A 26,099-nucleotide genomic window follows, 5' to 3' on the forward strand; every position below is an offset into this window, starting at 1 on the left:
CACTTTCTCAATGCCATGCATAATTTTATACACTTCTATCATGTCTCCTCTGACCCGCCTTTTCTCTAAACTAAAAAGCCCCAAATGCTGCAACCTTTCCTCGTAAGGGAGTCGCTCCATCCCCTTGATCATTCTGGTTGCCCTCTTCTGAACCTTTTCCAACTCTATAATATCCTTTCTGAGATGAGGCGACCAGAACTGTACACAGTATTCCAAATGCGGCCGCACCACAGATTTATACAACGGCATTATGATATCGGCTGTTTTATTTTCAATACCTTTCCTAATTATCGCTAGCATGGAATTTGCCTTTTTCACAGCTGCCGCACACTGGGTCGACATTTTCATCGTGCTGTCCACTACAACCCCGAGGTCTCTCTCCTGGTCGGTCACCGCCAGTTCAGACCCCATGAGCGTATATGTGAAATTCAGATTTTTTGCTCCAATGGGGTGACGGTGGCCCGGGAGAGGGCATTTTCTGTGGTGGTCCCTAAGTTGGGGAATTCCCTCCCTACAGAGGTGCGCCTGGCAGCTTCACTGTACCGTTTTCAGTGAATGCTGAAAACACACCTCTTGACCCCGGCCTTTGACACCTTGAGATGTATGTTTGCAGGACCCACCCTATTCCTGTGAAAGTAATTCATTTTAATTGTTTTAATATTCCATTGTATTATTATTGTTGTTGTTATCGTTATTACAATAACAATGGTCTCAGGCGATGGACTGAAGGCACATAAAGCCAGCTCCCTGCTGCAGCTGAGCAGAATCAGGTCTAATCGGTGCCTGGATGGGAGACCACCTGGGAACCATACATAAGCTGCCCTGGGTTTCATAAGAAAAGAAAAGTGGGGTATACATGTAATAAACAAACAACAACATCTGGATTATGTGTTCTCCATCCTTGGTATATAACAGTGTTAGGCAACATCCTCCAGATGACATTGGAATACAACTCCCATCAGCCCCAGCCATCACGACCAAGTGGCAGGAATGATGGGAGCTGTAGTCCAGCAACAGCTAGAGGGCACCATTTTGACTACCTCTGGTGTATAAAATCCTGTATCAGTGTACTATCTGCCAGTCACCCAAACAACAGCACAGTTGAGTGTGAAAGTTCATCTCACCCCTTATATACCCAGTCGATCACTGCGCTCCACAGGTGAGGGCCTCCTGCAGATACCATCTTATCAGGAGGTCCATTCCACACAACATAGGAAGCGGACCTTTAGTATTCCCCTCCCATTAGGCAGGGACCATCTCTGTTACCTTTTTGGCGCCTACTGAAGACCTTCCTCTTCCAACAAACCTTTTAAGTGGAGACCTTATCCCAGTCTGTGTCTGTGTTGGAATATTTCTAAAGATGTTTCGTTTTTAAGCTCATTCAAAATGTGGTGTTGGAGGAGAGCTTTGCGCATACCATGGGCTGCAAAAAAGACAAATAACTGGGTGTTAGAACAAACTAAACCAGAACTATCACTAGAAGCTAAAATGATGAAACTGAGGTTATAATACTTTGGACACATCATGAGAAGACATGATTCACTAGAAAAGACAATAATGCTGGGGAAAAACAGCAGGGAGTAGAAAAAGAGAAAGGCCAAACAAGAGATGGATTGATTCCATAAAGGAAGCCACAGACCTGAACTTACAGGATCTGAACAGGGTGATTCATGACAGATGCTACTGGATGTTGCTGATTCACAGGGTCGCAATAAGACGTAATCGACTTGAAGGCACACAATAACAACTATAAATGGTTTGCTTCTAAGATAGTTTTAAAGATTTTTTTAGTGTTTCATTGCTTGTCGTTTGCCCCCTGGACTCCCTTTGGGAGGAAGGGCAGGATATCAATTTAATCAACAACTATATATTAAAATAACCTTAGGATCTTTTCAATCCTGGCTAAAGGAGCAAGTCACAAGCCACCATCCCCCCAAGTTTCTTTTCTGTTGCTATTTAATGAACAGATGTGTCCTTACATCCCTTTCGCATAGCCCAGGTTAAATTTAGAACATACACATGCTTTCTTAATTAAAATCTCCTCAGAAAACTTTTTGGATGTGAGTCGCGGACTCCATTGTCACAATCTGTTCAGGAGCTCCCACCTCCCTCTCCTTCTCCCTGCTCCTGCCATCTGTGCTCAGAGAACCACAACGGGCACAGAACCCTTCAGGACATCTTGAATGTGTGATCGAAAGCATATGGGCTGTAAAAAATCTCTGGAGGCAACCTGCGTGGCGGCACAGAGTTCTTAAAACCATGCCCTCTTTTTTGAATAAAAAAACCCGCAGCTGTCAGCTGGGTCTCTTCTGCACACAGTCCACAGAAGCCCCGAGATGGCAAGTGGGCTGTCATTCATTCATTCATTGGCGATTGTGGCCAAGGAAGATTGTCTTCCAAGATAAGGCCTTTAACAGTGGGCCCGTAAGGGACTGTGGAGGCCAGTTCTGGATCCACACAGCCTCCCACAGTGAGGACATCGGTTTCCAGATGGAAGGTGGTCGTGATGAGGATTTGCTTGACGTGCCTTCCGCTTGGCTCATTTGTCCCATTCGCCCTGTACTCATGCTCCTTCGAAGTCCACAGCACCTTTGATAATAACCGACCTCCATTTGGGACGTTCATGGGCCAAGACTTCCCAGTTCTCGATGCTCATGTTACATTTTTTTTCTATAGCAAGGCAAAAGCAGGGAAGCCGTTTTCAGCCCAAGGGCCACATTCCCTTCTAGACAACCTTCCGGGGGCCACGTGCCAGTGGTGGGAGAGGCAACAAGCAAACATGGAGCAAGAAATGCTAATTTTACCTTTGGTACAGTAAGCCAGTTTCCACCAGCTCCGTCCTGAGCAGTGGTGTCGTGGCAAATTCAGAAGTGCAGAGCCCCTTCATGACAGTCACAGCGACACACACAACCTTTTTTGCCCCTGGATTCAGAATGAGATCCTTGCTAATGCCTTTTCCCACAACAGCAGACATCTCTAGGAGCCAATCCGCATGAAGGGGGGGACAGTTAGCTACTGAAAAGAGTCTTCTTGGTGGCTGACTCGCCTCCTTTCACTCTGATCAGCTCCAATCATCAAGAAAAGACAAGGAAACATGTTGGAAGACTCTTTCCAGTGACTAACACACTCCCTTTTCATGCTGATTGGTTTGTAGGCTGCTGGAGACATAGGGACCCTGTTGGGACCCTGCTCCCAAACGGTAGAGGGACTAAGACCCCTGAGACCTTGTACAACTACAATCCTGTTCTTGAGAGCTAGCTGCAAGCCAACTAAGTTCTATCACAGTAGACTTTATTGAAATGATGGGCCTAAGTTAGCCACACCCATTAATTTCAATGGGTCCACTTTGAGTAGGCTAGAATTGGGCACAAGCCTGAATCTGTCTCTGTCTGTCTTGAATTCCTGTTTGTCTGGAATCTCTCAACATTCCGCTTCATTGCATGATCCTCAGTTCCAGGATTGAGAGGAAGAAAAAAACCTCCCCTTTCTCCACTGCCTGCATCATTGTACACACCTCTAGCATGTCCCCCTCCCCAGATACCTTTTTTCTAAACTAAGAAGTCCCGGTTTATATTTTTATGATTTATAAATTAAGAATGGTAATTATTATTAGCCACCATAATAATATGCATTTAATATGTGATCCCTGATTGGTTGGGACATGTGGCTAGGACAGGGATGGGGAACCTGTGGCCCTCCAGAACTTGCTGGGCTCCAGCTCCCATCATCTCTGACGGCGGCCAAGCTGGCTAGGGCTCATGGCAGTTGGAGTCCAACAGTATCTTGAGGGCCCCCAGGATTCCCCCATCCCTTTTGTAGTTGGACATCAGTTGGGACAGGTTCAGGCCTATTGCGAACATCAGCCAATGACTCAGGGGGTCGCTGACTGCCAGGTAGCTGAGGCTGCTACCCTATGACCCTCTGTTAGGGAACAAAGCCCATTTCACTCAGTCGGGCCTACTTCCAAGCTGCGTGGATAGAACTGAGCGAGGAAGGGCCTCCGCTAAAACAAATCAACGACTATTTGGAAGTGAGATGGGGGAGGATTCTCCATCGGGCCTAGTCCATTCAGACGTGCAGGCCAGACCCTCTGGACGGTGCAAACCGCGGGGCGAGGAGTAAACACGTGGGAACCGAGTCCTTACACGATGCTTCTCATGCCAAAAGAGAAAATGGGTGGGCGACCGGGAGAAAGGAGGTGGCTCTTTCATTTGGCCGGGGAAAGAGGTCTCGAGGCGAGGGCCAGATGTGGCCCCCGACGCGGCCCTCGGGCGGGGGTGGCCCGGCGCGACGAAGGCGGCCCTGGCTTGCTGCGGGCTCCCTTCCAGCCGCTAGGAGGAGGGCGGAGCCGGAGCTAAGCGCACGGGCGGAGAGACTAAGCGCCGGAGCCCGGGGAAGGTGCGCGCTAAGGCAAGGCAGGGCGGCCGCCTCCATGCCCTGCTGCGGAGGCTCGGGGAGTCGGGGCCGCTCCAGCCGCGGGGCCGCGAAGCCCCTCGCCCGCCCCTAACATGCGGCCCGGGCGCCTGCTGGCGGCGCCACGCGTGAACCATGCCCGCTTTGGGAGAAGAGGACGGGGCGCAGCAGCCGGGGGCGGGGGAGCTACCCACGCTCACCCCCGCGGGGGGACCCCCTCGGGAAGAGGTAAGGCCCACCCCGCTGGAAGGCGGGAGGCGGAGGGCGAGCGAGGGGAAGAAAGCTAGCCGCGTTTGCGCTGCGCCCGGGGCGCCCCAATTTGGAGAATGGGCCGCCTTTTGGCAAACTCCTAGAAAAAGCAGGGTGGTGTACGTGGTCGAGACGTGGGTCTGGGGATCGGGGCCCCTTTCCCCATCCTCACCACCCCCACCCCATTGGGGGCCGAGGCTGCGCTTGCAGTGGGGTAGAGGCGGGGAAAGGCGACCGCGACATTTCTGCTGCAGGGCACACCTGCTGCTTTGTGTGCTATAAATAGCTCGGCCGGGGATAAAAATAAAAGGGGATTTTGGGGGGGGGAGGCGAGAGTGCCCCTTCATCCGCCCCATCTCCTTAGACCCCCCCTCCATTCTGTACTCCCCTCTCCGCCGAACCACCGCGATTTGCAGCTTTGTGGTTTGGAGTCGAATTATGCGCGGCTGGGAGGGTGGCGGGATTTTGCCGGGGATTCGGCCGGGGGGGGGACGGATCGATTAGGACCGGAGGATGCATTGATGGATCTGCAAAGAAAGGCGTGTGTGTGTTTGGCGCGGGGAGAGGGGGGTCGATATGTTGGGGGGGGGGCGTCCGCCCGCTCGAAGTTCTGCATTGCACCAGAAGCCGGCAACGTCCTTCTCCGCTTTGCTGCCGCCGCTTTTTTTTACCATTCATTCATTCATTCATTTTGTGTGTGTGCTAGCGGCAGCGACTCCTGATGGGGATTTGGTGGGGACGGGGGTCAAGTCGAAAGGAGAGACGGAGGGGAACAAAGCCGGCAGGCAGGGGAGAGAGGGAGGGCCTGTGTGTGGTGTTTTGGGGGGGCTGCGATGGCGAGGAGCTACAATTCGGCCGCTGGTTGGAGTGGTCTCCTCGCTTCCTTCTCACCTCCAAGCCTGCCTGTGTTTTGGAGCTGATCCTGCACCATTTGGGGTTGACGACGGTGCCACCATTCCTCTCCGAAGCCTGCAGGGAAAAGCTGGTATTAGATTTTTTTTGTGGGGATAAGGACAGAGAATGTGCACACAGCCTCTCCATATTGACGGGGCAGGGGGCAACCCTGCCGGTGCCTCCTTCCTCCAAATCTCCCCAGAACGATCTCCCCTGCCCCCATATATTTATTGGTTTGTTCTTTGTTTACAGCATGTAATCCTTTCTCCTTTCCTCTGAAAGGCTCTCAGAGAGCAAGGTGGCAAGAATCGGTTCTGAGATGGCCCCTGCCTTCAGGCTGGCCATCCAAAAAGGCGTGACACACGAGGAAAAAAGGAATGATGAGGGAGGAAGGAATGTCAAGCTCAAGTTCTTAACGTTACAGTCCTTAATCATGCCCTGGGCTCCTCCTGGGAGGAAGGACAGGATATAAATTAAATAATTAATAAATAAGCTGAGAGCCGCAATTTCTCCACCAATGTCAGCGGCTGAATGTTTGAGGTAGCTGGACCTTGATAAAGAGCACCCTCCCCAGAAACATCCCCCCCTCCAGATCAGATGGAGGAGTAAAGCTGGTGACGCCATCCAGGCCAGGATGACGGGCCAGCTTCTGCCACACAGGCTGCGTACACACCGTACATTTAAAGCACTTTCTTCCCCACATAGGCACACACAAAGAATCCTGGGAACTCTATAGTTTACCCCTCACGCACCTACAGTTCCCAACATCCTTAAAAAAACCTTTTGGGGGGGTGTTTTTTAAATGCATGGTGTGTATGGCTGAATCTCAGTGGGAGTTCGAATCCTCACAAGAGGGTACGTGATGGAGTCTCCCTCCTTCCTCACAAATGTTGGTGGCCATACTTAAAGCACAGGGAGTTGGAAGAGACAGGAGAACGGGGTTTTTTGTGTGTCTTTTGAAGGTTGGACTCTTAGAACATCAGAAGAGCCCATCTAGTCCAGTGTCCGGTTCTCACAGTGGCCCACCAGGTGCCCATGGGAAGCCCGCAAGCAGGACCTGGGTGCAAGAGCATTCTCCCAACTTGTGATTGCCAGCAACTGGGATTCACAGGCAAATGGCCCCTGACTCTTCCTGCCCACCTTCAAGGATCTGCTCCTTAACGGACCCTCTTTTCTCAGTTGGCCTCTCTTCGAGTGCCAGCTCAAGGGCCCTTCGCATATACACATCCCTAGTAGCCTGGCCCTGCCAAGTGGTGGCGCCGGCAAACCTCTGAATCATCAGCACCTAAAAAGGTGCTGCTGTTTTTCATATGGCGCGGAGGAATGGAGCTGTTGGCAAAGGAATAAGATGAAAGAGGAGCTGTTGAAGGGTTTCTGGAAGGGATGAGGGTCATCTGTGTACTTCCAGCTGTGTACTTCCAGCTGTTGCTGGTCTACCACAACTCCCATCATCCCTTGCCATTGGCCATGCTGCCTGGGGCTGATGGGAGTTGCGAGTCCAGCTGGAAGATGCCAGGTTGGGGAAGGCAGGTGTGGGGAACCTTTAGCCCTCCCGGTGTTGCTGAACTACAACTCCCCATCAGCCCCAGGGGCCGGTGGCCAGGCAGGGCTCTTCCTACACTCTTATCAGGGCAGAGCCACACCACACATTTAAAGCACATCCGCCGCACATTGCAAGCACATGACATCCCCCAAAGAATCCTGGGAATGGCGGCATCCCCCTCGCAGAGCTACAGATTCATAGAATCGTAGAGTTGGAAGGGGCCTATAAGGCCATCGAGTCCAACCCCTTGCTCAGTGCAAGAATCCAAATTTGCAGCACCTTTAACAAACTACACTTCCCAAAATTCTTTAAGGGAAGTCATGTGCTTTTAAAGACGTGGTGTGGACCTGCTCCAAGTGTTTTCCTTTCTGTTTTGTAACGCCGTCCCCGAGCGCATGACTGCAAATGGACGGGCTCCTTGACCCCCCCAACCCCCCTTGGGATCTCCCTAAAAGCCATTTGCTTTTGGCATGCTTCCCAGAAGCCTTTGCCAGACTTTCATATCTGGTTTGGGAAAACAGAGGGAAGAGGATATGAGCAGCCCTGATGCAAGGCAGGAAGAAATGGCACATAAACCTGGCCCTGCTGCTTCCCCCAACAGAGGGCCCAATCCACTAGGAAGCCAGCCCACCCTAAGTCTCATTGGCAAGTTGACTTTGGATTATTCCTTTACCAAGAGAAAGGTTGAATCTGAGCCAGGACAACCACAAACGAAAAAGCTCTAACCCAAGAGTGGCCATATTAGAGCAAGGGTGCCGTTTCTACATGAGGACAAGCTAGCACGTCTGTAGCCAGATGTTTTGTTGCTGGCTGAATGGAGCCTCCATGCTTAGAAGCGGTTGACCCCTGATGCTAAGGGGGAGACAATGCAGGGTGGGCTTGTTGGCTTCCTAGAAGCATCCTCCTGACCTCTGTTAGAAACCGGGAACTAGGCTAGCACCAGAGCCTTTTGGTCTGATCCAACAGCAAGACTTCTTATGCCTCTTAAAAAAAAATGGATTACTTGTTTTCATATTGACTATAAAGAGCTGCAACCCAAGCCGTGTGGCGTGTTCACATCAAAGGTATTTGAAGGGTTCAATAGTTTTAAATAATAGAACAAGTGCCAAGGGCTTACCATTCGTCACAGTTGCCCCTTGCATTTATTGGCCGGCACTCTGGAAGGCAGGATGAGCTTATACTTCTTAGCAATCATCATTAAAGCCTGCCTGCTTTTTTCCTAATAGTTTAGAGGCTGACCCAATAGGGCAAACGGCACACTGCCCCACTAAACTCAGTCTGCTTGCCGTCTTTCTTAAAACCAGCCCAGAGGAGGGCCCTCCCTGTCAGCTTCCTTCTTAGTGTTACATAGCGACATAGGAAGCCGCCTTATGCTGATTGAGACCATTGGTCCATCTGGCCCAGTACTGTCTACTCTGACTGGCAGCAGCTGTCTCCAGGATTCCAGGCTGGGTGCATCCCCAGCCCTACCTGCACATGCACCTGGGACCTTCTGCCTGCAAAGCAGATGCGCTACCCGCTGAGCTACATGGCCTTTCCCCCAAGTGTTGCCTTGGCAGAATCCAGCAAAAGTAGAATCATATGTCTCTGCCTGTGATTGGCTCTGGATTCACCGATGGTTGGGCTGCCTGTCTTCCGCCCCACCATTCCCAATGGGCACCAGCCGTCTTTGTATTTGTATGCAGGATGACTGACTTGTTTTCATATGATGTTCTTAACAAAGCCTGGATATTCAGGGGTGGGGCCTGGAATATTTAACCTACCGTTGCTCTTTTGTTTTCTCTCTTTCTCTTTATGGGCAAGCAGCAGCGTCCCCTCAAGCAATCTCTGAGCAGCTCCCTCTGCCGCGAGTCCCACTGGAAATGCTTAGTCCTCACCCTGCTGATGTACGGATGCTTCGGCGTCATGGCTTGGTGCCGCCTCTCAACGGTAACCCGCCTGAACTATGATGGCTCCTACCAGGGTGCCTCCATGATCTACCACGACAGCCCTTGCTCCAATGGCTACATCTACATCCCGCTGGCCTTCCTGGGCATGCTGTATGTCGTCTACCTGGTGGAGTGCTGGCACCGTTTTGCCAAGGGCCAGATGCAGTATCGCGTGGACATGGCCAGCGTCTACGAGAAGGTCCAGCGCATGCAGCAGGCGACACCTTGCATCTGGTGGAAGGCCATCAGTTACCACTACATCCGCCGCACCAGGCAGGTCACCCGCTACCGCAACGGCGACGCCTACACCACCACCCAGGTCTACCACGAGCGGGTCAACACCCATGTGGCTGAGACGGAGTTTGATTATGCGGGCCACGGGGTGAAGGATGTCTCCAAGGAGCTGCTGGGCCTCTCGGATTACCCGGTCACCAAGCTGCGGTTCACCAAGTGTTTCAGCTTCGCCACCGGGGAGGCGGAGGCAGCCTACCTGACCCAGCGGGCTCGCTTCTTCGGTGAGAACGAGGGCTTGGATGACTACATGGAGGCCCGTGAAGGGATGCACCTCAAGAATGTGGACTTCAAGGAGCACATGATGGTCTTCCCAGACCCCGGCCGCCCTCCCTGGTATACCCGCCGCTGGGTCTTCTGGCTGGCTTCTTTCATCCTGCTGTCCTGGCCGCTGCGTGTGCTGGCGGAGTACCGCACGGCCAACGTCCATTACCATGTCGAGAAACTCTTTGGGGCAGACGATGGGCCCAGCCCACTGGATGGCACGGGGGGCTACGGGCGCCGCATCTCGCGTGTCAACACTGTGGACATGACCGAGCTGGAGTGGCACATCCGCTCCAACCAGCAGCTGGTGCCTAGCTACTCCGAGGCAATGCTGATGGACTCCACCGTGGTTGCCGGCGCAGCCTACCTCCGCAGCTGCCAGCGCTGCCGCCGGACTGTCAGCAGCAACTCGCTGCCCTCACGGGGCACCCGGGCTCTCTACGCCCGCCTTCCTTTCAGCTGCAGCCGCTTCTCCCTGAGTGGCGCCAGGCGGTGCAGGGGCATCCTCAGGAGCTTGAGCGGGAGCCACGTGGGCAGCAGTATCGAGACAGAGCCGCTGGAGAGCCCCCCCTGCTACCAAGATGCTTTGTACTTTCCCGTGCTGATTGTGCATGGAGGGGAGGGGTGTCACCGCAACGAGCACAGGCCAGGCTCTGCAGGGAGGGCGTCGGGGACCCTGCTGTGATCCGAGAGAGGAGAAGGCAGTTGAACCTCAGCCCCGTGGGGTGATGTTGGTGGCAAAGCAACACATAAGCCCCCCGGCCCTTTTCCCCTGCCTGAGGCCCCTCATAAACCAGGCTGTTGGTTCTTTTTTTGGCCAATCTTCCATCACTCCTCAGAGTTATCCTCCGGAGGGAAACGAGAGACCCTGGGGTGTGTGCCTGTGTGTGAGTGTGCAAATTAACCCAATTGTCCAGACATTGGCTTGTTTTGCACGATTTGTTGCTTCGGAAATGCCTCTCAAAGAATGTGGTTACAACGGACAGAGGGGGGGAAAGGAAAGGGGGATCTGGATTCAGAGTGGGCAGTTTCTGGGCCTGGGGGGATAACAGCCTGGGGTAGGGGGAGAGATGAGGGACAAGGAGCAATATGAGGCTCCTGTAGAAGCCCTGGCGCATCTTCTTCCCCTCTTAAGTTGTTGTTTTTCTTGGCGCAGCTGACACCACACGCACACCCTCCCCAACCACAAGGGCTAAGAAACACGCACACGATGTTGGGATTCTTGGAGCTCGTGCTTGCGTTGTGGATTTGGGGAAGCTGCCCTGGCCTGGCCTTTGGATGCCTTAAATGGGGGAGCGGATTTGCTCTTGACGCTTGGGTGGGAGTTGCATGGCCACCTTTTTAACCAATCAAGGATCTGTGCCTGTAAGAGCTTTGGGACAGGTAGAGAGCAAATGGCAAGGCTTCTCCCATTGCCTGTTTCCCCACCGCCCCTCCCCCAAGATGCCTACAACACCTGTGCTTGTGGACTCATATAGAAGATCGTCCGTTTGCGTAGATAAATGGAGCCTCTGTGTTCAGGGACTGCATACCTCTGAACACCCAGTGCTAGGCATAGGGAGGGGGCTGTTGCCTTCATGCCTTGCTCGGTCAGCTCTTGCCCGCTCTTGGAAATAGGATGCTAGACTAGATGGACTTTGGGTCTTGCCCAGCAAGGCTGTTTCTTAACTTCCAAAACCGGACATCAGAACGCCCTTGCTTTTAACTGCACATCTATCGAAGAACACACCTCATACAGAATCAATGGACCAAAAGATTGTGGGGAAAGGAGGGGGGGGACACCCACCCCAAAAGGTGGAACTGAACAGCTTCACGAATCCTGGGACAAGATGGGGCTGGCCCTCCCATTAAGTAGGGTAAGGTGTCTACCTTTGGCGGTGAATGTGGAGGGCATTGGCAGCAATGCCCCCCAAGCCATTCCTCCTGAATGCCCTGGTTATTCTAATCTTCCTGAGCCAGCATCCTAGCACCCACGTCTGCTTGTTGCTGGTCTGCTGACTCTACCCTTGTCGCCTTCTCCCAACAAACAGCGTGATTCAATGACTGCTGGTGGCTCCGTGTCAGTGGGGCAGTGGAATCCACTCTACGGTTTAGTCTGAACTTTCAAGCTGTCCAAGGTGCTGATGCCCCTCCACCCTGTGAATCTATATCACTTCAAACAGTTGTGGTTCTCCCCCCCCCCCCAAAAAAGATAATCCTGGGAACTATAGTTTGTTAAGGATGCTGAGAATGATTAGGAAACCCCTCACAGAACTACAATTCCCAGCACCTTTAACTAACTGCAGTTCCCAGGATTCTTGGGGGGAGAAGGAGCAGGAGACATGACTGTTGAAGTGGTATAAGAGTGCTTTAAATGCACAAGATACCTTGGGCAGCTTCAGATTTCAACAATTCACTCACCTCCGTCTCTGATGGGAATTGTCATTCTTTGGATGCAGCACGGGCTAACTCTTGGCATTCCACGAATCTTTTGGGGAGTGAGTGGAAGCCCCAGCAGTAAAAAGTGGTATGAAGCTGATACAAGCTTGTAATTTAGCTATGCTCCAAGAAAATCCATTTGTTTCTCTGCCCATTCCAGCATCCTGAATGATGATGATGATCTACATTTATAGCCCACCTTTCCTTCAAGGAGCTCAAGGTGGCATAGAAACATAGTTCTCCCCTTCTCTATTTTATCCTCAAAACAACCCTGTGAGGTAGGTTAGGCTGAGAGGTGGGGACTGTCTCAAGTTCGCAGCCAGTGAACTTCATGGCCGAGCAGGGATCCGAACCCTGGTCTCCCGGGTCCCAGTTGGAGTCTAACCACTACACCCCACTGGCTCTGATTCTGACAGCTGCCTCGCCAATCCTTATAAAAGGACGTTGGTGGATGGCACGGGGTGCATCTCCACCTGGAGCTCCCCCCGCCGGCTGTCTTGAGTGGGCAGGGCTTCTTTCACTCTTCTGATATCGACAGGCAGGGCTTCTTCCCCAAAGGCCAGCTTCTCAATGCTCCTTAGGCTGCGCCATCCACTACGACGCTCTCCTTTTGCCCTCTGCAGAAAGTGTGTCTGTGTGAGTGTGTTGAGATTGGAGGGGGTGGTTGGTTGGGAGAGCTTTGTCATTCGCATTGTGGTTGTGGGGCCTTCCACACATGGCCCCCGTTGTGTTCCAGGCGGTGCCTACATCCCCACGCTGTCCAGCTTCATTGTCTTCATTGAGACCTCTGGTTCCTTTGCTGTCCTGGGGTAATGATAACAAAATATGGCAGTGCCCGACCCTCCTCCTCCTCTCTCATCTCACTCTCCCCCCCCCCCAACAGACTTGGGCACAATTTAGAACAGACTCTGTTGTACAGTGTGAATGTTCAAGAGCGAAAGCAACATAAATCAAATGGGGGGTGGGGGTGGTGAACACATTGGGGTCGGGCCTGTCGATGTTACAATGAAAATAAAAATAACTTTAGAGTCCCTTGCTCACGGGGCAATAAAAAGATATTTCGGGGTAGGCGGGTGCCTCTCGTGTTCTTGTGGTGATCCAATGGATGGTGGGGGCAAGAGACTAGAGACAGGGGACATCTCTACCCCTCCAGATGTGGTTGGATTCGAGCTCCCCATCAGTAGTGTAGTGGCAAATTCAGAAGTACAGGGCCCTTCATGTTAATCCCAGCCATGCCCCCCCCCAGTTTTTTTGCTGTGGGGTTGAGAATAAGGAGAGTGTTAGCTACTGAGACGAGCCTTGGTGTTTGACTCACCTCCTTTCACTCTGGCTCGAATCTGCAGGAAAGGACCAAGACACATGTTAGAAGACTCTTCTCAGCGGCTAACACATTCCCCTTTCATGCTGATTGGCTTGTAGGATGCTGGAGACATTGGGACCCTGCCCCCCCCCGAAAAAGTAAAGGGTCTGAGACCCTGCACAACTACACCCCTGCTCCCCATCATCCCTGACCCTGCTGGCTGCGGCCCCAACATCATTCAGCTTGTGAAAGGCTGGTCTGTTCCCAGTGGCTCTTCACAACAGGGACAGGGTACCTGTATTTCTCCCAATTCTCCTCAGCCCCAGCCAGCGTGGCTGTCCCTGGCCTATCCCAGGGGTGAAGAACCTTTTCAGCCCAAGGGCTGCCTTTTCTCTAGGCCACCTTCGCATTTAGCAATGAGTGTAAATTTTACCTTTGTACAATGGTCTAGTTTCTATATATAAATATACACACACACACCTCACTATCTTCCATCCAAGCAAGCAAGAAGCTTGATCAGGGTTCAAGGACGTATTCCAGCCAGGCAAAATCACTCAAGGAAGGTTTGGAGGAGGACTGGCAAAGGAGGTGTGGCCTGGGGAGAGTCCCGAGGGCCACACAGAGAGGCCCAAAGGGCCGGGTCTGGCCCCCAGGCCTGCAGTTCACCCTGTATACACTATCATCTAGTGGCTGCTTCAGGCAGGACATTTCCCCCAGTCCTACTTGGAGATGCCAGAGGTCGAACCCGGGACCTTCTGCATGCAAAGCAGATGCTCCATCATTAAGCTATGGCCCTTCCCTACAGGATATAAATTTCTGTCTACACCCCATACATTGAAAGCACAGCCTCCCCATACAAAGAATCCTGGGAACTGCTGTTTGTTAAAGGTGCCAGGAATTGTAGCTCTGAGAGTAGTAAACTACAATTCCCAGGATTTTCAGGCGGGCGGGGGATGTGCTTTAAATGTATGGGGTGTATGCAGCCGATGAGGAAGGCATTTCCTGGTCAGTGGATAATGGGCTGCCAAGTGCCAATGCTTACCCTCTAGGGAAAGTCAACATGGTGCTTTCCAGATGTTGCTGGACTACAACTCCCATCGTCCTTGACCACTGGCTAGGGCTGATGGGAGTTGGGAGCCCAACAACATCTGTAAGGCCCATGTTGGCCGCCCCCACTCTAATCCAGAAAAGGGGAGCCTGTAGTGCCCTCCCAGTGCCAGCTGGTGGCTCCATGTCAGTGGGGCAGTGGAATCCGCTCCAGGTTTTAGTCTGAACTTTTCATGATCTGGCCAAGGTGCTGAACCCAGGCTTCAACATGTTGGACAGCTCCTTGGAAACCCCATCTAAAACCTGGAGCGGATTCCACTGCTGTGGAACCACCACTGTGCCTTCTGAATGTTGTTGGCCTCCAATTCCCATCAGCTCCAGCAAGCATGGCCAATGGTCAGGAATGATGGGGGCTGGAGTCCAGCAACATCTGGAAGGCCACAGGTTTCCCAGCCTTGCTCTCGTTTGTGCGTGTCGGGGGATAACCGTGGCAGGCCCAGCCCTTTGGAGGCCCTGCGGGCAAGTTGTCTGCATCAGATGCGGCAAACCGCAGCAGCTGAAGGGAGATGCCAGCGCTGCCCTGGCAGGGAGCAGATGGAGTCAACTGCTCGGAAGTAACCAGCTTCTCCTGGGTGGCGGCTGCAAGGGACCCTGCAGTGCTGTCCGACCCACGCATCAGAGCATCCTCTCATCCTTCCAGCGTCGCCATGGAGACCGTTGCGGAGTGACAGGGAGGCTCAGGCAGGCACCAGAGCCAGGAGTGGGTCTCCCTGATCTCTCCTCCCCTCCACTGCCCAATCCTGGCCTATAGAATATCAACCTGCTGCTTTGGCACAGGCGGGACACTGCACCCTCCCCCCCATTCATTTCCCACCTTGTAAACCTGCTCCTTCCCCCTCCCCTCCATTATCTCCTCCTCCCCCCTGCTCCCCAGTGTGAACCAATGGCATCTTTTGTATTTCATTTAATTCAAGGAGAATTCTCCTGCAGGGGCTTTGTTAGGGCTATGGTGGTAGACAATTGGGCCCGAGGCCACCCACCCCAAGTGGCCCCAGATCTCCTAGCCTTTCCTCCCCCTTTAAAATGTTTCTTAAACACCCTCCAGATGTTAGGTTGCTTAAAGGGCAGCTGGTGGCACCGAGACTCCCGCCAGCTGAATTTGCCCATGCAAATTACATTCATATCCTGCCTTTCTGCTCAAGGTGGCATACACAGTTCTTTCCCCTCCCCATTTTATCCTCACAGCAACAGCCCTGCAAGGTAGGTTAGGCTGAGAGAGGGTGACTGGCCCCCAAGGTCCCCCACTACGAGCTTCATGGCCAAGGGGGGATTTGAACCCTGGTCTCTCAGGTCCTAGTGCAGCACCCTAACTACTACACCACTACTGGCAAATGAGTGTGCCCCGAATCCTTTTAAGAGCCTAGCAATGTGCCCTGCCATGATGGTTTGGAAAAGCTGGCTCCAAATGTGGGGGCAAAGAGGGGAAAAAACCTCTCCAGGGTGAAACCCTCCTGTGCCCTGGCCTCTCTCATTGCCATGGTCCTGGGATTAGGACGCCTCTGGAACCAACTGCATTTAAAGGCCCAGGGGAGGAGCACTTTTGGGCTTCCCCTCGGTGATGGCTGGTGCCCATTGGGGACTGGTGGGGCGGAAGGCAGGGAGCCCAACAGGAGGTGGAGCCAGAACCAATGATGGGCGGAGCCAACTCATTCTAGTTTTGGCTCCATCCTCCTCTTCCCTGCTGAGTTCTAGAAGGGCAACATTGAGACGAAGTTGACAGGCTGGGCCACCCTCCAGAATGGATGCAAGGAAGAAGGAAGGGATGGGGGAACTTGTGGCCCTCCAGATGTTGCAGGATTGCAACTCCTGTTATCCCTGCACCGTTGGCTATGCTGGCGGGGCAGTGCCTCATTCACTCTAATCGATCACCCTCCATTGGTTCCCCTGCCCCCTTAGGGTTTGTTTTTCCCCCTAAAGATTTCTCGTACCTCTGCTAACGTTGGGCAACCCCCTGAGTCTGCTGACACCCCCCTCTCCTGCAAGGGTGATGCCAGTTTGCCCGCATAAGGGACTGACTTGGCGTATAGCAGGCATGGGGAACCTTTGGCCCTTCGAAGGGCAACTCGTGTCATCTTTGGCCCTTGGCTGTGCTTGCTGGGAGTTGTTGTTCAGCAACATCTGGAGGGCTAAAGGTTCCCCCTCTTGGTATATAGGACCCCAGCATTTAAAAAGTGTTGAGTTGCTGTGGAGCGGAAGCGTAGTTGTAGCCCCCTTATTCCAGCTTATTTTAAAGGCTCTTTCCCCCCCGCAGCGCTGCGCTGCTGTTGCGTCTGTTTCTTTTTAAGCGACACGTTGAATCGAGAATGCAAAGGGATCATCATTTATTAATACTGTAGCAGCGCTCTAGATATTAGAATGGAATCAATTTATTGATTTCGTGCCATAAATATACTCAGTTTACACAGAGGAATACAAACAACCCCAAAAGAGGTCTCTGCCCGCAGGAGCCTTCCATCTCAATTCCTTTGGCGGGAGAGAAAATGAAAGGATAAGCCAGGATAAACAAGGCATGAACGTGAATCTGCATGTGAAGCCGAGGCTCCGCCACTGAGACACGGGTCACCGAGCTACCCCTGTACCAAGCAAATATTGCAAAGACGCGGTGAGGAAGGCGCTTTATACTGAGCCAGAACATTGGTCCTGGGAGACCAGGATTCGAATCCCCACGCAGCCATGAAGCTCCCCGGGTGACCTTGGGCCAGTCACTGCTTCCCAGCCTCAGAGGAAGGCAATGGGAAACTCCCTCTGAATACCACTTACCATGAAAACACTATTCATGGGGTCGCCATAAGTCTGAATCGACTTGGAGGCAGTCCATTTTTCATTTTGTCCTTCAAGGAGCCGTAAGGTGCTGAAACCTATTCCCACCATTGGTCCAGCATCTAGGACAGCTCTTTGAAACCTCACGCTAAAACCCAGAGTGGATTCCACTGCCCCACTGACATGGAGCCACCAGCCATCACTACGCTGACCGGCAGCCGCTTTTCCAGGGTTTCAGACAGAAGGAAATTCCCAGGTCGAGGAGTAAACCCGGGACCTTCTGCATGCAAGGCGGATGCTCTAAGCCAGCTTTTTCCAACTTTGGGTCTAGATATTGTTGGACTGCAACTCCCATCAGCTCCAGCCAGAATGGCCAATGGTCAGGAATGATGGGAATTGTCATCCAGCAACATCTGGTGACCCAAGAGTTGGGAAAGGCTGCTTTAAGCCCTGCCGCAGGCCTGCCTCAGGCACCATCCACACGCTTCTCACCTGTGCTTGGCCAACACTGCACGGTCTCTCTGCTGGCGGTTTTTAAACCAGTTCCCCACCTGGGTGGGGGTGAGCCCTGTGGCCTGGGCCAGGTGTCTTTTACGGGAAGGGTTCAGATATGGGTCCTGGAGGTACCATTTCCTCAGGAGGGTTTGCGTCCTTTCCTGGGAGAAACAGAGAATGGATGTTAGCCAACTGGATGGGGTCAGAGGGATGAGAACAGACCCTTCTGTGGAGGACAAAAAAGATGCCCATCCCCCCCCCTCAGACTTCCTGAATATCGCTCTTGGCAATATTAATGAATTTTCCCCTGCCCGTTGTAGCAACTGAAATGCGCTGTGCCAGGTGCTGTATGATATTTAATTATATTTTTATGGCTTCTTTTCTTTCTTATGTTGTATTACAATTTGAACTCCAAAGAATTCTACAGAATTCAGATTGTAGGAGTCCTTTACAGCCCCGCCGCGGACCCACTGGTTGGGAACTCCTGCAGGACGCCAGGTTTAAAGTGACGCAAGGCGCTTTCTAGGCTCTTCCCCCCTTCTCAAGTGTGCTTGGCTCATTTCCTCTCTTCTTTCTAATGGCTGCTACTCTTTCCTGTATTTACCTCTCTCTTTTCAGGATCACTGAGATTGCCTTTTGCCCCCAGATTGGATGGATCCTTTCTGTCTGTTTTCATATTTCTGTCACTTGCTTCACAAGTGGGACAAAGTGTTGCAGCGTGGCAAATGCCCCCGTTCAAGATGCCAGCCAGCCAGCCATGCCCTCTGTCAGGGTTACTCCATTCCATTCGCCTACTCCATTTCAGCACCCCTCCTCATTCACTTCTCCCCTGCTCCTCCAACAGGCATTTGTGACTAAGTCAGTCCTTATTGCTCTGTTTTGGGATTCTAGTGCAGATTCAGAAGCACCCTTTGTTAGACTCTCTCTCTCTCTCTCTCTCTCTCTCTCTCTGTGTGTGTGTGTGTGTGTTGACTGAGGGTGTAAGACGGAATTATGTGAGTGTTTGCAGAGTGTGGGGAGTATGCTACACTAGTAAGTTTGAGTGCATTGGTTTAGAATGCTGATGTGTTTGATTGATGTGAGGTGTCAGTCTTGTAAGGGTGTGCTTGACTGAATGGAATGATATCTATTTCCAGCCGTAGTTCTATTAATTACTCTAAAGAGGGCTGGCAATTTAATCGCTTTGCTTTGTTTAATGATATAATTGCTGTATAATGGTTGGGGAGCGAGTTGATTTTCTTTTGTCTAGGCATCTATCATGTTGTTTAAAAAGGTTGAATTTATATTTTTCACTTGATTTTTACTAGCAGTTTTGTTTCCTGATGCCCAGGGGATATTTTGTCCACTTGTTTACTATGTTTTTTATGATTTTTCCTTGTATTTTTGTAGTTGATTTTTATGTGTGATATTTATTTTGATACTAAAGAAGATATACTGTGTTTAGTTACCCTCACAGTTATTAATTTCACAGACATCAAATCCTGGGGTAAACAGGAATGTTTTTAAATTCCTCTTGAAAGTCAATAATGAGGGAGGCAGACACACCTCATCGAGAAAGGCATTCCACAGATGAGGAACCCACCACTGAGAAGGCCCTGATCTTTATCAGCACTAACCAAACAGCAAACAGCAATATATTGTTATTGTTTGTTTGTTTTATATATTATATTATATTATATTATATTATATTATATTATATTATATTATATTATATTATATTATATTATATACTTCCAGGCATCTCTTGAAGACTTTTTTATGCCAACAGGCCTTTGCAGCGATTTAAATTGATCAGCCACTTTAATGATTTATATACACACCTTTCAGGCCCTTCTTACCTTGAAGCTGTTTGCTTTCTGCTCTCCATCTTGGGCAGAACCCCTTGGCAGAACAGGTAGCTTCTTTCCGGCAGGAAACTGATCCGGCGGACATATTGGAAACCTGTCTCTGGGCTGCAGGGCACCAAAAGGTCCACCCTCTGGAACTCGCTTCCTTTTGACCTTCGACATGCCTCCTCCCTGACAGGTTTTCGCCAAGCCTTAAAGACCTGGCTATTCAGGCAGGCCTATGGGATTTCTGGGGTGGACTAGTTTTATGATGTATTAATTGAAGGATGGTTTTAGATGAATTGATGTTTGTGCCTTGTTGTTGTATATTGGTTTGTATATTGATTTGTATATTGTATTTTGTACGTCGCCTAGAGTGTCCGTTAGCTCGGACAGATAGGCGACCAACAAATAAAATTTTATTATTATTTATTAAAAGGTCCCAGGTGGTAGGCGGTGGCCTGGTTGCAATAGGGGGCCAGCCATGCGGCGGAAGAGATTGGGTTGCTGAGCAACTGCAAGTCGTGGCGGCTGGGGTGGGCGCAGCTGAGGCCCTCGGGGTACTGGAGGGCAAGAGATGGCGGGAGAGACCAGAGGAAGCGGGCAAGGCATTCGAACTCCCCTCTCTCCTGCAAGGCTTCGCAGACGCAGGCCACCTGGCTCGGGGAAAAGAGGGAGATACTTGGTGGGGGCAAGGTCATTTTGGGGGAGGAAGCTAGGTGAGGCAGGCCTAGATAGGGTGAGGGAAAGCAAGATGGCTGAATGAGGAATGTGGGGGAAAGGAAAGAAAGGCCCAATGGGCCAACAGCAGCAGAGTCCCACCAGCTCCACGAGCACCAGCCACGACTGCTCTGAGCACATGCAGTTCCCAGATTCCGCCTTCCTTTCCTGCTCCCCTTTTCTGATCCTCCCACATTCCCTTCCCCAGAATTATCCAGCACTAGCTGGGCACTCAATTAGCTTAAACTGCTTTTCCCAAACCCCCCCCCCCCAACAACAACTCTCTTCCAAATCCATTTACCGGGAAACTCTTTAAAAGCCCTTTCGGGGGGGGGGGACAATGTATGGATTTTGTCTTGTCTGTTTCCCTGCATCGCATCACCTGACATCAAAATGCAAACAACTCTAGGGTGAAGGGGTAACGTCTGCAGCTGCATATGCCTGGCGGCTCGCTTAGGCTTTGGTGGCCGGTCAGGGTTGAACCAAACGCAGTTTGCCCAACCAGAACCAGAGCTGCCATTTGGGTGGACCTTGCAGATGGTTCCATTCCATTCCTGACTGATTGTTTTAGCTGTAAGAATACGCTACAGCAAAACAGATGGGCTGCAGATCAGCCAATCCTGGGCTGAAAACACGCTAAATCTGTACAGTGTGATCAGAAACAAATTCAGCATGAGATTTTGATGGGGTCAGAACAAATAAAGCCGCTATATAAATCACGTTGACATTGCTTTTGCAATTGGGGGGGGGGAGGGAATACAAGTGGCACCTGCAACAAAATGTTGCAGTGTAGAGTGTGCCTTGTTCAGAGTTCCAGCCAACCAGCCAGCAACCTTCTTTTTGAGGATATGCCATTCCATCCACCCCCATCCGTTTGCCCCCAACGATCATTCCATGCCCCACTGAGAATATCTGCACCTCACTGAGCTATTTTGAGGTTCTCTCCCTTTTAATTTTTTCGATATATTCCTTTTACTTCTGCAGGCTTTTGGGTTCTCTCAAGCCTCCTTCGTACACCTCACTCTTAGGTGTGGCAGGTGCCACTTTGGCTACGTAGAGGACTCACGCTCGGAGAATGAGTTTGCTATTAATATCAGGAGTGGGGAAACCCGGGCCCGGGGAATTAATGCGGCCCTCCAGGCCTCTCTGTCTGGCCCCCGGAACTCTCCCCAGGCCACACCCCTCAGTGGCCCTGCTTTGAACCCCATGTGTCTTTACCTGGCTGGAATGTGTCCTAAAACTCTGATCATTCCTCTTGCTTGTCTGAATGGATGACGGGGTGGTGGTGGAACCCAGCCTACTGGACAAAAGTCAAATTTGCATTTCTTGCTCCTCCCACTTTTGCCTTTCGCGGCACCCACCAGTAGCATGTGGCCCTTGGAAGGTGGCCCCGGGAGGAAATGCAGCCCTCAGGCTGAAAAGGGTTCCCTGCCCCAGAGTGTGTTATGCATAATAGAAAGGTGGGCCAAAATTTGCATCACAGGAGCTGGTGACACGGGAGCAAGCAATCTGTACTGAAAATGGTGCCAAACTGTGATGGTGTCTGGTATGGGTTGGCAGCCCAGGCAAAACCAGGTCACCTTTTTTTTATGGCCTTCCCCGCTCCCTGCTTCAAGGTGTGATGAAAAGCAGACTTCAGATGTGACATCGGCCCATCCACAAATGTAGGGACGGGGAAGCAAGCATGGCCCCCCAGCCCTCTTTATGTGTCCCTCAGGATTCTCCCCAAGCCATGCCCCCCAGCTTCCCAGAGGGCTTTCGCCTGGCTGGAACGGGTCCAGCTGGACGGGAACGTTTGCCTCTGGCCTCACCCACCATGGGCACCTGGAACCTTGCCTGCGTCAGGGAATGCCTCCCTACATCCTCCTGTGCTGAGGCATGTATGAGGCACGGAGGATCCAAGCTGCAGATGGACATGATTGCAGGCCTGTGTGTGGCTCCAGGCAGGGGCAGGTGGTGATCAGGCACCCTTCCCTGAATCTTCCACCCCTCTGGAGCCCCCTCCCAGCTCCCTGAACTGAGGAGGGGGCAGCCGTGGCCCGCCTCGCCAGCTTAGCAAAGAATGAGTGGGTCAAACAGGTGTTCTTTAACCCAGTGCAGGAATACTAAGTGGCTGATCGGTGTGGCTCTTGTCGCCCTAATCTCTTAAGGCTCATCAGTTCCTCCTTCGGGGGAAGCTGCTTGCTGTTCTGATCCTGGGAAAGGCTATTTAACACAGCTGCCGCTTGGCACCCACCCTGGGTGTCAGCAATCCTCTTTGCCGCCAGCCTCTCAGCTGCTTAAATCACCCCCCTCCCCTCCGTCTCTCTCCCCTCTTCTCTGAAGACTTGCTAGAAATCAGATGCACCCACAGGTTAACCCCAGGGATCAGTCTCTTTGCTCAGATGAAGATCCCTTATTGTGTCTGCTCTGGCTGACAGCAGCTCTCGAACAGAGGGCCTTTTCCTAACCTGTTCCTTGAGATCCTTTTAGCTGGAGAGGATGCTGATGGGTTTTATATATATATATAGGAAGCTGCCTTATGCCGAGACAAACCCTAGCTCTGTATTGTCTACACTGACTGGCAGCGGCTCTCCAGGTTTTCAGACAAGGGTCTCTGCCAGCCCTAGCTGGAGATGCCAACCTAGGGCCTTCTGCACGCAAAGCAGATGCTCTGCCACTGAGCTACGGCCCTTCCAAATGTATCAACTCCCAGGATGGGGGCTAATAAAACAGTTCTTCAACTCTTGAAGCAAGTGAGAAACTGGCTGGGGTAGATACTGATTGGCTAGCATCCATGTTCTCATTCCAGCAGCTCTGCTGAAAGACCAGCTCCATCAGGCGCTTCCTGCCCCTGACCTGTTTCTGTGTCAGCTGGTCATTATAAGAACTACCATTAAATAATCAGTGCCTGAGTTTGCTTTTTTCTCTTCCCTCCCTGTCCCTTTTTCCTTGCATGTCGTGATATTTATTGATTATTTAATTTATATCCCTCCCCTTACTCCCAGCAGGAGCCCAGGGTGGCAATATTGAGATGCTAAGGCAATACTGAGATGCTATGCCTGTGAGCAGGGGCTGTCTTCCTTTAATCGATTGCATGCAAGACTTTTTGGCTGAACAGCGGGGTACAAATGCTCTCAAACCAATACTTCCCTTACCACACCCCAATTTTCAGAGCAGTTTTGCAGGGACGTTTCAAACGTTTGAAATTTGTTTGTGAAAACTGAGGATGGGATGTATTTATAAATATAACACGGCACATACCACCCTCCTGCAGAACAGAAGGGGGAAAATGACAAGCAGAAATAGCATTCACCTTGCTGGAATAGACATCTCTATGTAAACCTTTTTTAAAAAAACCAAAGAATGAGACGCATAGCTACTTCAGAATAAACTAAAAAGAGCTCAGAGGCAGCACCAGAATCAACCAGATTTTTTTTAAAAAAATCTGCCATTTGAAGCAAAAAGCCTGCATGCATTTTTTAACAGTATTGTAAGTTGCTTGGAGACCTTCAGATAACAAGCAACTAACACATCTAAATCATCATCATCAGATGATGAATGCCCTCCTAAAGTGGGGAAAGACGATTTCCGCTTTTCCAGATTTCCCCAGAGAGTACATTCCATCGTTTTGGTACCACCACAAAAAAAGTCTCCAGTCTTAAGGTCAGTTCTTTACATTTCCACATCAGTTTGCAATTTTTAAAAAAATAAGTCCTCATGAAAATTTATCAGATTTTACTGTGACTTTGTCCTAATACACACAGTTATGTATGCCATTTTCCCTAGAGGCTGGCCATCTGATTTGCATGCAGACGGTCCTAGGCTGAGTCCCCACCATGTCCAAGGATGACTGGGAATGTGCCCCTGCCAGAAACTCCAGCAAGGTGCTGCCAGTCACTGTACACAATACTGAGCTAGATGGACCCATGGCCTGACTCAGTATGAAGGCAGTTTCCTGTGTTCCTAAAGGGCAAGTTAGGGAACAAACGAAAGACGAACAAACAGGCGTATAATAAACCATTGTTGTCAACTGCCATTGTCTGTGTGCATTATTAAAATGAATGCAGCACATGTTTGAAAAGAAAATTGCAACCGGGTGAAACAGATCCTCCTCCTCCTCACTCAAAAGAAGTTTGTATTATGGGAATGAATCATGAGTCTGCAAGGAGATGTCACCAGATTCGGCAGCAAGAGCAGCTGGATCTGGCTGAGACTTTGACAAAATGAGCAGAGGAGCATGAATTTCTTTGCTCTTGCCTCACCTCGTCTCCTTCTGTGAGTCACGGGAAAGCATTCAGAAATGTGACACTTCCCCCACCCCATCATCTCAGAAGTGATGCAGACTTGTTCTAACACCTTCTTTTTTTCTCAAAGGGATTAAAAAAGGCTCAGCATGCCATTTCTGCTGGAACAGCCTTTGCCAACCTGGGGCCCACCAGATGTTGTTAGATTCCTACTTCACTCAGCCCCAGCCAGCATAGATGCTGGAAGCTGTTGCCTAGGAACATCAGGAGGGCCAGAAAGGATATAGCCTCACTTTCTTCTTAACATGCTAGCATTCCACATCAGGGGTGTAGTGGTTGGAGTCTTGGGGGGGCTGTCTTAGAACTCTTACGTTTGGACGAGCCGGGTCCCAGCAGGGTCCTTATGTCTCTAGCATCCTACGAGCCAATCAGCATGAAGGGGAGCATGTTAGCTACTGATAAGAGTCTTCTAACATGCTTTTTTGTCCTTTCCTGCTGATTGGAGCCAATCAGAGTGAAAGGAGATGACTCAGCCACTGAGAAGATTCTTATCAGTAGCTTAACACTCTCCCCTTTCAGGCAGGTTGGCTCCTGTTGTTGTCGGAGAAGGTGGCTGTGAGTGACTATCATGAAGGGACCCTGCACTGCTGAATTTGCCACTACGCGACTGTTCCACATATATATTAGAGGCAGTATGGTGTATTATTATTTTTGCTGCTGCTGCTGCTATTTATTATTATTTATTTATTATTATTATACCTTGCACATTAGTCTCAGGTAGTGATAGGCGACTGTGTCAATAATTCCAGTCAGTCGGTCTCTCATTTTTCCAACCTGAAGGTCAGTTCTCCACTTTTCCACAACTGTTTGTGATTTTTTTTTAAAGTCTTCATGAAAATTCATCAGCACCTTAGTGTGAATTTCTCCCAATACACAATTTGCATCTTGTTTGTAACATAAATTGTTTTATACTGTTTTTAATCATGTATCTTATATTGCCGTGAGCTGCCCTGGAACCTGCTGGTGAAGGGCAGGTAATAAATTTCATCATCATCGTTTGTGAAGGTGCCGAAAGTTGTGAGGAGACCCCTATTCCCGCTGCTGAGATACAACTCCCGGAGTTCCCCAGGAAAAGGGAACTGATTGTTACACCCAGGGCTTTTCGGGGACCGGGCACCGTCACCTCTTTTTTTGCTGCCCACGGCAGCCATTTTGTGATGGCACCCACAAACACTTTTATCAAGATAGGAGTGCCGGCATCTCATTTTTTGCCAAAACGAATAACCAAAAAAGCCCTGGTAAACACCTCTGGGAAGAGTACCTTCTGTGAGAGGAATAGGGGGTCTCCTAACAACCCTCAGCACCCTTCATAAACTGCAGTCCCCCCTCTGAGAGGGAAGCCATGACTGTTTCAAGTGGGATGCTGCTGCTTTAAATGTATGGTGCAAATGGGGGCAAAGTGATCATAGAATCGTAGAGTTGGAAGGGGCCTATAAGGCCATCAAGTCCAACCCCCTGCTCAGTGCAGGAATCCAGACCAAAGCATCCCCGACAGATGGCTGTCCAGCTCCCTCTTGAAGGCCTCCAGGGTTGGAGAGCCCACCACCTCCCTAGGTCATTGGTTCCATTGAGTACTGCTCTAGCAGTTAAGAGGTTTTTCCTGAT

General features: G+C 51.0%; 2 protein-coding genes across 2 annotated transcripts in view; one reads left to right on the plus strand and one right to left on the minus strand.

The window, feature by feature from the left end:
- The first annotated feature begins 4,396 nt into the window (after nucleotides 1-4,396).
- On the plus strand, nucleotides 4,397-10,556 carry TMEM151A (transmembrane protein 151A). Its single transcript, XM_061605894.1, has 2 exons — nucleotides 4,397-4,641; nucleotides 8,906-10,556. Exons 1-2 carry the CDS (start codon nucleotides 4,549-4,551, stop codon nucleotides 10,265-10,267), a joined length of 1,455 nt encoding a protein of 484 aa, XP_061461878.1. The 5' UTR covers nucleotides 4,397-4,548; the 3' UTR covers nucleotides 10,268-10,556.
- Nucleotides 10,557-12,508: 1,952 nt separating this feature from the next.
- Nucleotides 12,509-26,099, minus strand: part of LOC133375186 (uncharacterized) — a 48,229-nt gene continuing 34,638 nt past the window's right edge. The window contains exons 4-5 of the mRNA XM_061606762.1: nucleotides 17,660-17,823; nucleotides 12,509-12,804 (exon numbers count right to left, since the gene is read on the minus strand). Of these exons, the coding sequence (XP_061462746.1) occupies nucleotides 12,744-12,804; nucleotides 17,660-17,823 (225 nt within the window). The 3' untranslated portion in view covers nucleotides 12,509-12,743. The remainder of the gene's footprint in view (nucleotides 12,805-17,659; nucleotides 17,824-26,099) is intronic.

This window comes from Rhineura floridana, chromosome 22 (assembly GCF_030035675.1).
Source record: "Rhineura floridana isolate rRhiFlo1 chromosome 22, rRhiFlo1.hap2, whole genome shotgun sequence".
Lineage (NCBI taxonomy): Eukaryota > Metazoa > Chordata > Lepidosauria > Squamata > Rhineuridae > Rhineura > Rhineura floridana.